This window comes from Schistocerca cancellata, chromosome 7 (assembly GCF_023864275.1).
Source record: "Schistocerca cancellata isolate TAMUIC-IGC-003103 chromosome 7, iqSchCanc2.1, whole genome shotgun sequence".
NCBI classification, from domain to species: Eukaryota; Metazoa; Arthropoda; class Insecta; order Orthoptera; family Acrididae; genus Schistocerca; species Schistocerca cancellata.
Window position 1 is genome coordinate 25,350,352 of NC_064632.1, and position 12,939 is coordinate 25,363,290.

At 44.9% G+C, this 12,939-nt stretch overlaps 1 protein-coding gene across 1 annotated transcript in view; it reads right to left on the reverse strand.

The window, feature by feature from the left end:
- The window catches only part of LOC126092414 (lachesin-like), a 348,672-nt gene that overhangs the window by 19,361 nt on the left and 316,372 nt on the right, over positions 1–12,939 (reverse strand). Inside the window, exons 7-8 of the mRNA XM_049908001.1 lie at positions 8,668–8,816; positions 5,268–5,315 (exon numbers count right to left, since the gene is read on the reverse strand). Of these exons, the coding sequence (XP_049763958.1) occupies positions 5,268–5,315; positions 8,668–8,816 (197 nt within the window). The remainder of the gene's footprint in view (positions 1–5,267; positions 5,316–8,667; positions 8,817–12,939) is intronic.

The following is a 12,939-nucleotide window of genomic DNA, read 5'->3' on the forward strand; positions in this document are numbered from 1 at the left end:
AGTCTGGAACCGCGCAACCGCTACGGTCGCAGCTTCGAATCCTGCCTCGGGCATGGATGTGTGTGACGTCCTTAGATTAGTTAGGTTTAGGTAGTTCTAAGTTCTAGGGGACTTATGACCACAGCAGTTAAGTCCCATAGTGCTCAGAACCATTTGAACCTTGTGTGTATGAATGGTGTGTGTTTCTCTTTTGTTGATAAAGGCTGTGGCCGAAAGCTGTATGTAAGTTTCTTTCAATTGTGCCCGTCTGTAACTTAACGTGTCTTCCTTACCGTAAGCAGCAATCTGTCTGTTCCTACGTTGTTGAAATTAGTACCTGGAGTTTCCATCGCAATAGTGAAAGCCAGACATCACAGATATCAGGCAAGAACAACTCATTGCTCTTATGACGCATTTTGTAATTTATCCATCATCAGATACCGAGGAGACTAGTGTGCGAATGCTTGTTTCACAAGCAACTTGAAACGTCGTATCTACGTGCAGTAACCGCTCCTCGATATCTGATGATAGCCGAACACCGAAACGCGTCATGTGAGCCATAAATGCATTTCGTGTGTGGTGTTTGACTTTTCACATCGCGACCCACTCAGCCTGAATGCAGAACTGCTGATTGTTATAATAATGGTAGCCTGCCTGCTCCATAACTTTATGTCACATTTATACAACTGAAACTGAAACATTGTCGGTAATTTTGGAATTGCTGGGACTTTTACCTTAGCAGTGTCAGTGTCGATAATAGGCAAATATGGTCGAGATTCCCGATCCCCAGAAGGGGATGAACCATCTATGTACATGATTAAGTTGGTACAGGCCCACATCGCGCGAGTTGTTCTCGCACGTGGCCAATTTGTGCTTCAATGCCACTCTAAAGGTGCTTGCAAAACACCGGTTACATCAACATCTGTACACACAGGTATCGGTTGCCTTCACATATGCTGAAACTGGTTTAGTAAAGAACAGAAAAATTACGTCACTTAATAATGTTTAACGAACAATTGCCAATAATGCTGAAACATAACTAAAATGTGTCTTATTTGACGTCATCAATACCAGTCCATACCTCTACTACATACCTTAGCTCAAATGACAATAATAACAACAGTAATAATTATAGTAAGGATTTTTATACAGCCGTGTTGTATGAGTTATAATCCCGGACATTAGCTGAAGCATCATTTGAATCACTGAACTACAGTGCCGAAAAAAGTTAGTACGTCTGGAAAGGCGACGTCGATTTTCAGCCGAAGATGCCATATTTCACTTGCTGATAAAGGTTTCAACGTCGTCCGCTAACGGATAGCGTAGTGGCACAGCTATCAGGGTGCCATCTGCGTCGACCGCTGGACCTGATGGAATACCAGTTCAATTTTACACAGAGTACGCGAAGGAACTTGCCCCCATTCTTGCAGAGGTGTACCGTAGGTCACTAGAAGGGCGTAGTTTTCCAAAAGATTGGAAAAAGGCACAGGTAATCCCCGTTTTCTAGAAGGGACGTCAAAAAGATGTGCAGAACTATAGACCTATATCTCTAACGTCTATCAGTTGTAGAATGTTGGAACACGTATTATGTTCGAGTATAATGACGTTTCTGCAGACTAGAAATCCACTCTGTAGGAATCAGCATTGGTTTCGGAAAACGCGATCGTGTGAAACCCATCTAGCGCTATTCGTCCACGAGACTCAGAGGGCCATAGACACGGGTTCCCATGTCGATGCCGTGTTTCTTGACTTCCGCAAGGCGTTCGATACAGTTCCCCACAGTCGTTTCATGAACAAAGTAAGAGCATATGGACTATCAGACCAATGGTGTGATTGGACTGAAGAGTTCCTAGGTAACAGAACGCAACATGTTATTCTCAATGGAGAGAAGTCTTCCGAAGTAAGAGTGATTACAGGTGTGCCGCCGGGGAGTGTCGTAAGACCGTTGCTATTCGCAATATATATAAATGACCTTGTGGATAACATCGTAAGTTCACTGAGGCTTTTTTCGGATGATGCTGTTGTATATCGAGCGGTTGTAAAAATGGAAAATTGTACTGAAATGCAGGAGGATCTACAACGAATTGACGCATGGTGCAGGTAATGGCAATTGAATCACAATGTAGACAAGTGTAATTTGCTGCGAATACATAGAAAGATAGATCCCTTATCATTTAGCTACAATATAGCAGGTCAGCAACTGGAAGCAGTAAATTCTACAAATTATCTGGGAGTGCGCATTAGGAGTGATTTAAAATGGAGTGATCATATAAAGTTGATCGTAGGTAAAGCAGGTGCCAGACTGAGATTCATTGGAAGAATCCTAAGGAAATGCAATCCGAAAACAAAGGAAGTAGGTTTCAGTACGCTTGTTCGCCCACTGCTTGAATACTGCTCAGCAGTGTGGGATCCGTACCAAATAGGGTCGATAGAAGAGATAGAGAAGATCCAAAGGAGAGCAGCGCGCTTCGTTACAGGATTATTTAGTAATCGCGAAAGCGTTACGGAGCTGATAGATAAACTCCAGTGGAAGACTCTGCAAGAGAGACGCTCAGTAGCTCGGTACGGGCTTTTGTTGAAGTTTCGAGAACATACCTTCACCGAGGATCAAGCAGTATCCTACGTATATTTCGCGAAGAGACCATGAGGATAAAATCAGAGAGATTAGAGCCCACACAGAGGCATACCGACAGTCTTTCTTTCTACGAACAATACGAGACTGGAATAGAACCGATAGAGGTACTCATGGTACCCTCCACCACACACCGTCGGGTGGCTTGCGGAGTATGGATGTAGATGTTGATGTAGACCCTTTAAAAATGAATGCTCGCAGCTGGACGGCTCAATATACTGCAAACGTGTGAAGCAAGCAGGCCACGGAGATGCACTCGTGCTAAATGGAAATGAAATGAGGGTATGGCATCGTTGGCCGGGAGGCCCCATCCGGGGAAGTTCGACCGCCAGGTGAAAGTCTCACTTCAGTCGACTCGACATTGGGCCACTTGCGCTCCGGTGATAAGGATGAAATGATGATGAGGACAACACAACACCCAGTGTCCGATGGGAGAAAATCTCCAACCCTGTCGGGAATCGAACCCGGTCCCGCTTGCGTGGGAGGCGATCACGTTACCACCCAGCTGAGCACGCTGTGCTTCCTGTAGACAACAGAGCGAGTTTGAAGTGCGTGAAGTTGCGGACTCTGGAGTGACGGGATGGTCCCTCCGGGAAAGTGCCACACAGGTTGGAGCTGGCGCGCCGGTTGTGCAACGGTGCTGGTATCAATGGTCACGTGAACATACTCGCACCTATGCGACTGCAGTCTTTCTCGGGGTATTCCACTGATGAGGACTTCGCCAGAAGATGATGGGTACAAAACTCGTTGAAACGTTGCGACAAGACGACGCCACCACTCGGCTGATAACCCAAGAAGAAATCATCAATTCTTGCACCTGGAGACGATTTTTTCGATGTCCAGGCAGCACCGTCGTATTGCAAGGGTGGTAGTGGCAGATTATACAGCTACAACAGGACAGATAAGAGCGATAGGATGCGTAGATGAGTCATCACGAACTCTTGCGATCCCGTTGTTATCAGTTGGACTACACACTTCCCACCCGTTTTCAAGTCACCCCCTAGCATCGACGTGCTCGATTTGACTGGTGCCGTCAGGGGATCGCTTGGAAGATGAAATAGCGTACCGTCGTCTTCAGCGATGAACGTAGATTCTGCCTGCATGCAAGTGATGGTGTTTGCGCGTCCGAGATACACCTGGCGAGCGCTGTCTCCTACAGTGCAATCGTCCAAGACACACTGGTCTCAACCCAGGTATTATGGTATCTGGTCCGTAAAGCTACAAGTCTCGTTCACCTTGGTGTTCCTGGAGGGGGATTCTAACCAGCGCTCGGTACGTGCAGAATGTTGTTCTACCTGTTCTTTTGCCGTTCTTGGCCTAAAGTGATGTGTGGTTCCAAGAGTGTAATGCTCAAGCACACACGGCGCATGACATTCAAATGCTCTGAAAGACATGCAGCAGCTTTCCTGGCCAGCACGACTTGTCTCCCGGGTTCCCGGGTTCGATTCCCGGCGGGGTCAGGGATTTTCTCTGTCTCGTGATGACTAGTTGTTGTGTGCTGTCCTTAGGTTAGTTACGTTTAAGTAGTTCTAAGTTCTAGAGGACTGATGACCATAGATGTTAAGTCCCATAGTGCTCAGAGCCAATTGAACCGTTTTGAACGACTTGTCTCCAACGGAGCACGTATGGTATATTATGCGACGAGAAGTGAGTCGTGCAATTTATCAACCAACAACTCTAACAGAACTACGTGAACAGGTCGAACAGATGTGACATAACGTATCCTAGGACCGTATTCGCCACCTGTACGGTCGACGGGATGCCAAAGGCAGCGCCTGCGTAGCCACCCTTGGAGACTACACCACGTAATAACATGGGTGTTTCACCACGGGTCGATACCTGTTACCTAAGAACTGTTTATGCTTTTGATCTGTAAATGTAAGAATTGCATGTACTCCAGACGCACTGTTGCAACAATAAACCTTGAGTGAATTGGAAATCTCTAAGAGAGTGTACTATTTTTTTTCTTTCTGCTCAAAATCTGCTGGCTACTTTATATCCTTCTTGATAATTATCACCAGCACAACTGAATAAGTAATGCATGAATCTATCACTATCAACAATACAGATAATAGTGATTGAAAAAGTAGTAAAAGAAGTTGTTTCACCTTATTTAAACATACAAACTGTTGTACTACTGTATATTACGTGTATTGCTGATTACACTTTAACGAGACGACAAAAACGAACTACACATCTGCATCACGACTGCAAATGACGGCGCCGTTCTTTTTAACCACTGTTCTAGACTATTCAGAGAAACTGTGAAATACCAAACTTCCGTATGTTACTCTGCCAGAGGTACACAACACATCAAAACATAAACTGTAAATACAAGCAAGAGGTGTTTGTAACCCAACATTCTGTCAACAGAAAAGTGCAAGGAAATGCCGTGCGGACACTTTTAGGTAACACATTGGCATTCGCTTAAAATAATTTAGGGAATCTCCTCGTTTTAGGAACGAAGGCAATCAATTTGCGTTTTCTGTGGTGCCCCAAGAAGGTCCTATGATGGTTCCTAAGAAAAGACACATATAATGTCCTAATCCAGTTTAACATTTCTTCCTTCAAAATTTCTTACATTTTCAGACCACTGCAAAAACAGGAACAGTATCTTTGCATTATAATATAGAGAATGGGAGATATATTTACGTACCTCCAACAACAGCTACGTGGTTGTCTGTCGCCGAATGCAACTTTATCTCTGAAACAAAAGAGAAAAAACTGATCAATGTTCTACGTCGCCAATGAATTACAATAAAATGTGGTCTTTCACCGATTTGTAGGCATCGTCCTCTCTCGAGCAGAAGGTAGTAAATATTGAAAGCTTAAGTGAACAAATGACATTTTTGGAACTAAGATGATTGGTTTTAACACCAGTGTTTATATAATTATCACGCCACAGTTTTTAATGATATTTAAATTAAAATGTTATGTACTCTATCACAGTGAATATGCATAAAATGTGTCAATGAAATACACACGCAACACGTAGTCACATTAAAATAAGAATACTGCCGCGTCATCTTTTTAAAGGACTCATGAAAGAGAGGGGCATCGGAAGTGTGAGAATGGAGTTTGGGAAGGGGATTGGGGGGGGGGGGGGGCAAGAAAGGCCATAGGATAAGCGAGACACAGAGCTATGGGTTATGCAGAAACTTGAAAACATTTAATGAAAACAAAGTGAATTGAAAAATTAAATATCTTCAGCGCGTTTTGATTTATTTAAGCCATATTCATTCACGTACAGTATTGTGAAAAAAGGTTCTAAGATTAATATAAAATAGGAAACGAAAAAGAATGGAGAAAACTTGAAATAAATAAGGAAATGCAGAGATAATTAGATTAGGAAACGAGACACTAAAAGTAGTTAATACGTTTGGTTCTTTAAGCAGTAAATCACGTGACGATGGCCAAATGAAATACATTATAAACCGCCAACTGGCAACAGCAAGAAGTACACTTTTTAAATAAAAATGTAATAGCACAAACCGTACTTTTACGTATTGGGTGGTTACTTCTGGAAGTATCTGTCTGGACTATAGCCTAGCGTGGAAGTGTAACATGTCACCACGTGCAAAAACGCCGATAGTCCATAATAATGTTAACCATATTGTCTTCCTAAAACATACCATGAACTGAGGACTGAATCGGTTGGTGTTTCTACTGATAACTAGCACTTAGTGAGTGATCACAAATGTATAACTGACGCTTATGTATATGAGTGCCACAGAAACTAAATCTGATGATGTAGGAGGTTGCCCCGAAAGTAATGCAACGCATTTTTTTTTCTTCAACAATTCTCTATTGAACCTAAATAGTATTACATATACGAAGGAATGGTGTTTCATGTAGACACCCCTATTTATCCACGCAATATCCATCCCATTCTACGGCCTTCCTCCTGCGCGAAACAAGGGTGTGTGTGCCCTGTCGGTATCAATCCTTGTCCTGGTGGCGGAGTCAGTGCTTCACTGTCTGAATCACCTCCTCATCGTCCTCAAAATGTCTTCCACGAGTGGCATTTTATAAGGACCCAAACAAGTGGAAGTCCGGTGCAACATGTCAGGTGTGACAGTCGTGGATGGTGTCCCAGACCTCTGCAAATCGTGGAGCTCCGCCGAACTGCCCTCTGATGACCTCACTCTACGTGCCAAGCGACTAACTGTACTTCTGACCACAGCAAATACCCCATAAACTTCGTAAACGCGTTAGTGACTATTCTTCACAGTTTCTTTCTCTGCAGTGAGAAATTCAAAGACGGCACGTGGCTTGTAACGTACGTCACCTACAGACCCCATTTTAAAACTGTGCTGCAGCTACGCTCTCTGTCGGAAGTGACGGCTGGAGACGCCAATACACTAATGTTCGTAAATTAAGGATAATGCTGATACATGGTCAAACAACGATCTGATGGGTGGTTTTCGGGTTTAAATCACTTCAGGGTATGACCGTGCAGTGCATTTGACCCGTGATCGTCGCACAGTGGCGCTGGCAGCAGTCCACATACGCAGAGGTGTGTTGGTGCATGTCAGAGTAAGGTGCTGCGAGTAAGTGTGCAGACGTTTTCAGACGTGCTAATGGTGAGTGTGTGTTGAACACCGCTCAGAGAAAACATATTGATGACGTTATGAGGGGTAGAACACTAGGGCGACTAAAGGCTGGTCAAACACAGCAGGTCGTAGCACTGGCCCTCTTTGTGCCACGAGATGCGATCTCAAGTTTATGTCAACGATTACAGCAGACAGGAAAAGTGTCCAGGCGCTACAGTACGGGACGTCCACATTGTACACCAACACAAGAAGACCGATATCTCACCATCAGCGCCGCAGACGGCCACGGAGTATTGCTGGTAGCCTTGCTCGGGACCTTAAAACAGCCACGGGAACAGTTGTCTCCAGACACACAGTCTACAGATGACTGAACAGACATGGTTTATTCGCTCGGAGACCTGCAAGGTGCATTCCACTGACCCCTGGTCACAAGAGAGCTCATAGAGCCTGGTGTAAAGAACACAGTATATGGTCATTGGAACAGCAGTGCCAGGTTATGTTCACGGACGAGTCCAGGTATAATCTGAACAGTGATTCTCGCCGGGTTTTAATCTGGCTTGAAACAGGAACCAGATACCAACCACTTAATGTCCTTGAAAGGGACCTGTATGGAGGTCGTGTTTTGATGGTGTGGGGTGGGATTATTATTAGTGCACTTACACCCCCGCATGTCTTTGACAGAGGAACTGTAACAGGTCAGGTGTATAGGGACGTCATTTTGTACCAGTATGTTCACCTTTTCAGGGGTGCAGTGGGTCCCACCATCCTCCTGATGGATAAAAACGCAAGGCCCCACCGAGCTGCCCTCGTGGAGGAGTACCTGGAAACCAAATATACCAGGCGAATGGAGTGGCCTGCCTGTTCTATGGACCTAAACTCCATCGAACACGTCTGGGATGCTCTCGGTTGACGTATCGCTGAACGTCTTCAAACGCCTGCGACACTTCAGGAGCTCCGACAGGCACTGGTGCAGGAATGGGAGGCTATACAACAGCAGCTGCTCGACCACCTGATCCAGAGTATGCCAACCCGTTGTGCGGCCTGTGTACGTCTGCGTGGTGATCATATCCCATACTGATGTCGGGGTACATGTGCAGGAAACAGGGGCGTTTTGTATCACGTGTGTTTCGGGACGGTTTTCTCAACTTATCATCAATACCGTGCACTTACAGATCAGTGTCGTGTGTGTTCCCTATGTGCCTCTTCTATTAGCGCCTGTTTTGTGTAGTGCTACGTTGAGTGGCACCACATTCTGCAATTATCCCTAATTTATGAGCATGAGGGTAGTAGCTGCAACAACACAGAGACATTGCCATAGCGACGTTTATAAAATCGCTTTACATTATTGGTCGATGCAGGCCCGCGACGCTGCCGCGCTCTACCAACTGCAACTGTTAGTTGTCATCTTACGCCGACTTAGCTACAGTAACGAACAGCGTTGGTTCAAAGTCTGCTTCGCGTACGACGAGAAGCCGCCCGCAGTGCTGCTACACGGGGACTCACCGTAGAGCCGGAGTGTGCCCTCTCCGCGGCCCAGCGAGTTGGTGGCGACGCAGTTGTAGGTGCCCACGTCACTGCGGCTGAAGCGCCTCACCACCAGCCACATGTACACCTTGTAGGACGCTCGACTCTCCCGTACCAGGTACTTCGGCCTGCAACAAAAAAAGAGACAGTCAATCTCGACATGTTGACAGAAAGAGCGAACCCAACAACGACGCATTCAGGCGACTGTGGGGTGACTCAAGACACGAGTATATTGGTACATTGCTTCGTTGTGCAGGTACAATGGTGTTGGTCCTATAACAAATACTGGAATAGAAAATGTTCAAAAGTCTCCTATATGTAACATAAAAAATTTATTACCAATTGATGAGGTAACATTATCTGATTTGTATCATGAACGTAATGGATATCACAGATTTTAATCACACCTGTGTGTTTTGGGGGTATCTTGTTGATCGGTGAGATACTGTAGACGAAGCCCATACAATAGGGATACTACTCAAGAGAAGGCTCTGTATGTATAACAGTTTATTGAATCGAAATCTTTCTTTCTTTCTTTCGCTTACGCCATAGTTCCGCAGCGATCGCAGGGTCGGCGTTGTTAGAACGGATTTGGCTAGGTTAGTTCTAGGGGTGGCCGGATGCCCTTCCTGCCACCACCCCATAACCCCATGGGTGAAATCAGTGTACCCCAGCTGTCTGCATCTATTGTAAATCGGGAAATAGTGCGAACGTGTTTCGAATGTCTGCGACGCGTGTAACTGAGGCGCAACGTGGGGACCAGCCCGGTATTTACCTACCGGGATGTGGAAAACTGTCTGAAAACCACATCTAGGCTGGCCGGAACACCGCCCCTCGTCGTTAATCCGATGGTGCGGATTCTATCCGGGCCCGGCTCGCCAACCCGAGTCCAGGAAGCAGCGCGTTAGCGCTCTCGGCTACCCTAGCGGGTTATTGAATCGAAATCTAATCGTAATTAAGTACGAAAGAGATTCCGTATCACGTACGTAAGTTCGTGCATAGTACAAAAAAATTTCTGAGACAGGTTTATAAAGGGAGGAATGGACGACCAACAACATCTGAGGAAATTATCGATTGCCTAAGACAATCCTATGATATTTCTGCCAGAAAGTCAAGCCACACTTCGGCCAGATAGTTTCATATGCCATATACAAATGCTCACGAGCTCCTACAGCGGAAATTGCAGTTTTACGCACACAAAACCCAACTGATATAGGCACTGGTACGAAATGATAAACCTAGACGTTTGGAATCTTTAGTTACCATGCCAGACCGAATGTCTGCGGGTGATACATTCCTCATCCAACATCGCTTCAGTGACCAGGCGACCCTTTAACTTACGGAGAACTGAATACCTTCAATGTGCGAATTTAGGGATAAACAGATACGTCATGTACCTAGGAAACTTCAGCAAGATGGCCCAAAGATGTTAGTGTCGGGTGGGCTCATGGGTAACTGGATTAATACCAGTTCGCTTTTCGTCGGCAAGACACCAATAACTATAGTAAGAAAATGAAACACCTACAGCCGTCCTTATGAAGTTATTTATTGTGTGGCTACCAGTTTCAGCGCTTCAGTGCACCATCGTCTGCCTTAATTGATGCTGAAGGGGTTATCACGATCCAAATATACTAATTATCAAAGGCCAACGTAACTGGTTTACGCAGACTATCTGTAACTGTTACAGGTAGTCCGCGTAAACCAGTTATGTTAGCCACTGATGCATCGTATACGATGGGCGTTTGAAGAGTCCGTGCAAAGTCCGAGAGGCGGCACCACAGGCGCGTATCGAGGTCATGTTTAGTTAGTAGCATCTTTGGAAAGAACGCACAAGTTTAAGCCATATTGGTCTATTCCTTTGTGTTTGGCATTCGTGTGAATCAAGGAAGTCGAGTGATTGTCAAAACATTGACTAAAAAGAATTTCATGTGGTGATTAAACATTACTTTATGAAAGGCAAAACGCCTCAGGGGACTAAAAAGAAGCCTGATAAACACTACGGTGACTCAGCACATTCGATTAGAACAGTTTGTAAGTGGTTTCAAAACTTTTGGAGTGGCCAAATGGGCTCAAGTGATGTTGAACGTTCTGGATGCACTGTGGAGGTTACAACGCCAGAAATCATTGATAATATCTGTGATATGGTGGTGGATGACAGAAGAGTTAAAGTGCGTGAGATTGCTAGTGCTGTGGGCATCTCGAATGAGCGGGTACATAACATTTTTCATGGACATTTTTACATGAGAAAGCTATGCGCAAGATGGGTTCCATGACTGCTCACGCTTGACCAAAACGGAATCGTGTGAAGTGTTGCAAGGATGGCTTGCAGCTGTTCAGGAAGAATCCGCAGGTCTTTAAGCGCCGTTTCTTCACTGTGGATGAAACAAGGATACATTACCACACTCATGAGACCAAACAACAATCTAAACGATGGGTTACCAAGGGATTCCTTCGGCCTGAAAGGTTATGACGACTGTCGTTTGGGATTCGCAGAATCCTCATCGACTATCTGGATAAGGGTAAAACTATTACAGGTGCATATTATTCATTGCTATTGGACAGTTTGAAAACTGAGATGCAAGAAAAACGCTGGTGATTATACCACAAAAAAGTCCTTTTCCATCACGACAATGCGTCAGTACACACCTCAGCAGTTGTGGTCGCAATATTAATGGAAATAGGATTCCAACTTGCTTCACATTCCACTTGTTCTCTAGACTTGGTTCCCTCGGACTATTGTTTGTTCCCCAATTTGAAGAAATGGCTGGCGGAACAAAGATTTTATTCAGACGAGGAGGTGATTTCAGCAACTAATAGCTATTCTGCGGACTTCGACAATTCCTATTATTCGGAAGGAATCAAGAAATTAGAACAGCATTGGACGAAATGTATAAGTTTAAAAGGAGACTATGTCGAAAACTAAAACAGGTTTACCCCAAACACGTAAATAGTTTTTATTTTTGTACGGACTTTTCAAACACCCCTCGTATATGTATCGTGATAACCCTTTCAGCATCAGCTAAGGCCAGAAGACGGTGCACTGAAGCCCCGAAACTGGCAGCCATATAATAAATGACACCATAAGGGCGGCAGTAGATGTTTTATTTTCTTACAATAGTAAAGGTCCGTAGTACCCCAGACCTCCATTCAAAAGGATGGACGAACAAAAACCCAATAACTACAAGTTATCGCCAGAACTTTTAGATGGTGCAGGTGGCACCACAAGTATTTCGCAGCTTGTAATACATGACCTCTGCTACGAACCGTCAGCTTTTTGCAAGATGTTTCTCCACCACTTCGGGGACTGCATGTTTGTACATTCCTAAATGAAATATTGAGATACTTGAAAACGAGAAAGGGAGACCAAATTCCCTGGTTACATCGTTAACCGCTTTTTATCTGTGAGGATACGTTAAAGTTAACATAACCTGTAAGAGAAGTATAGGTTTTGATTGACCTCAAGGAAAGGACGACTAATGCCATTTCCACCACTGCTGATGGTATGCTGGAGCGAAAACTGCAAGAAACCGAGTATCGTCTTAATGTGCTTCGCGAAAATAAATGTACCCAGTTAGAGATGTACTAATTTGGGCAAAAAACTATCATTTTGAATAAATTTTGGTATCTGTCTTTTTCCTACGTATCAAAACTTTTTTAAAGAGACATTATAGGAACTATGTATATTTACAAACTGCCTATTGGCTTCTGTCTCGGGTTCTTCGGCCGACGTTCATCTAATGATTTTTCTAACGTTCCGCCAGCATCAGTGGCTGGCATTGTCAAAGCTTCACCCTTCATTGCCGGTGGTGACCTGGAGGCGAGCTCGCGGCCTCAGACTATATGTACCTGGCCCGCCAACGTCCGAGGGCTTCTCCGCGGTCATTTCCGGTGCGGTTCTCCTCTTGCTACCTGCGACGGTCGTTCGCTGCAGTACGGGAAGCCAGGATCCGTTTACCTTAAGGCTTTCCTCTTTCTTGTTCAAACTGTTCGCGTGTTTTTGTATTTCTACAGCTTCTCTGAAGCTGCCACGGCCGATTTCTCCACCTGACCGTGGCAGAGCACGCACTGAATGAGACTGACCACGTAATAAAATTCGCCGACACCGAAGTTCTGGCTGTAGACAAGCACTATCACACGCGCTTGTTCAGAGAAGCTGTAGAAATGCAAAAACATGCGAACAGTTTGAACAAGAAAGAGGAAAGCCTTAAGGTAAAGGGATCCTGGCTTCCCGTACTGCAGCGAACGTCCGTC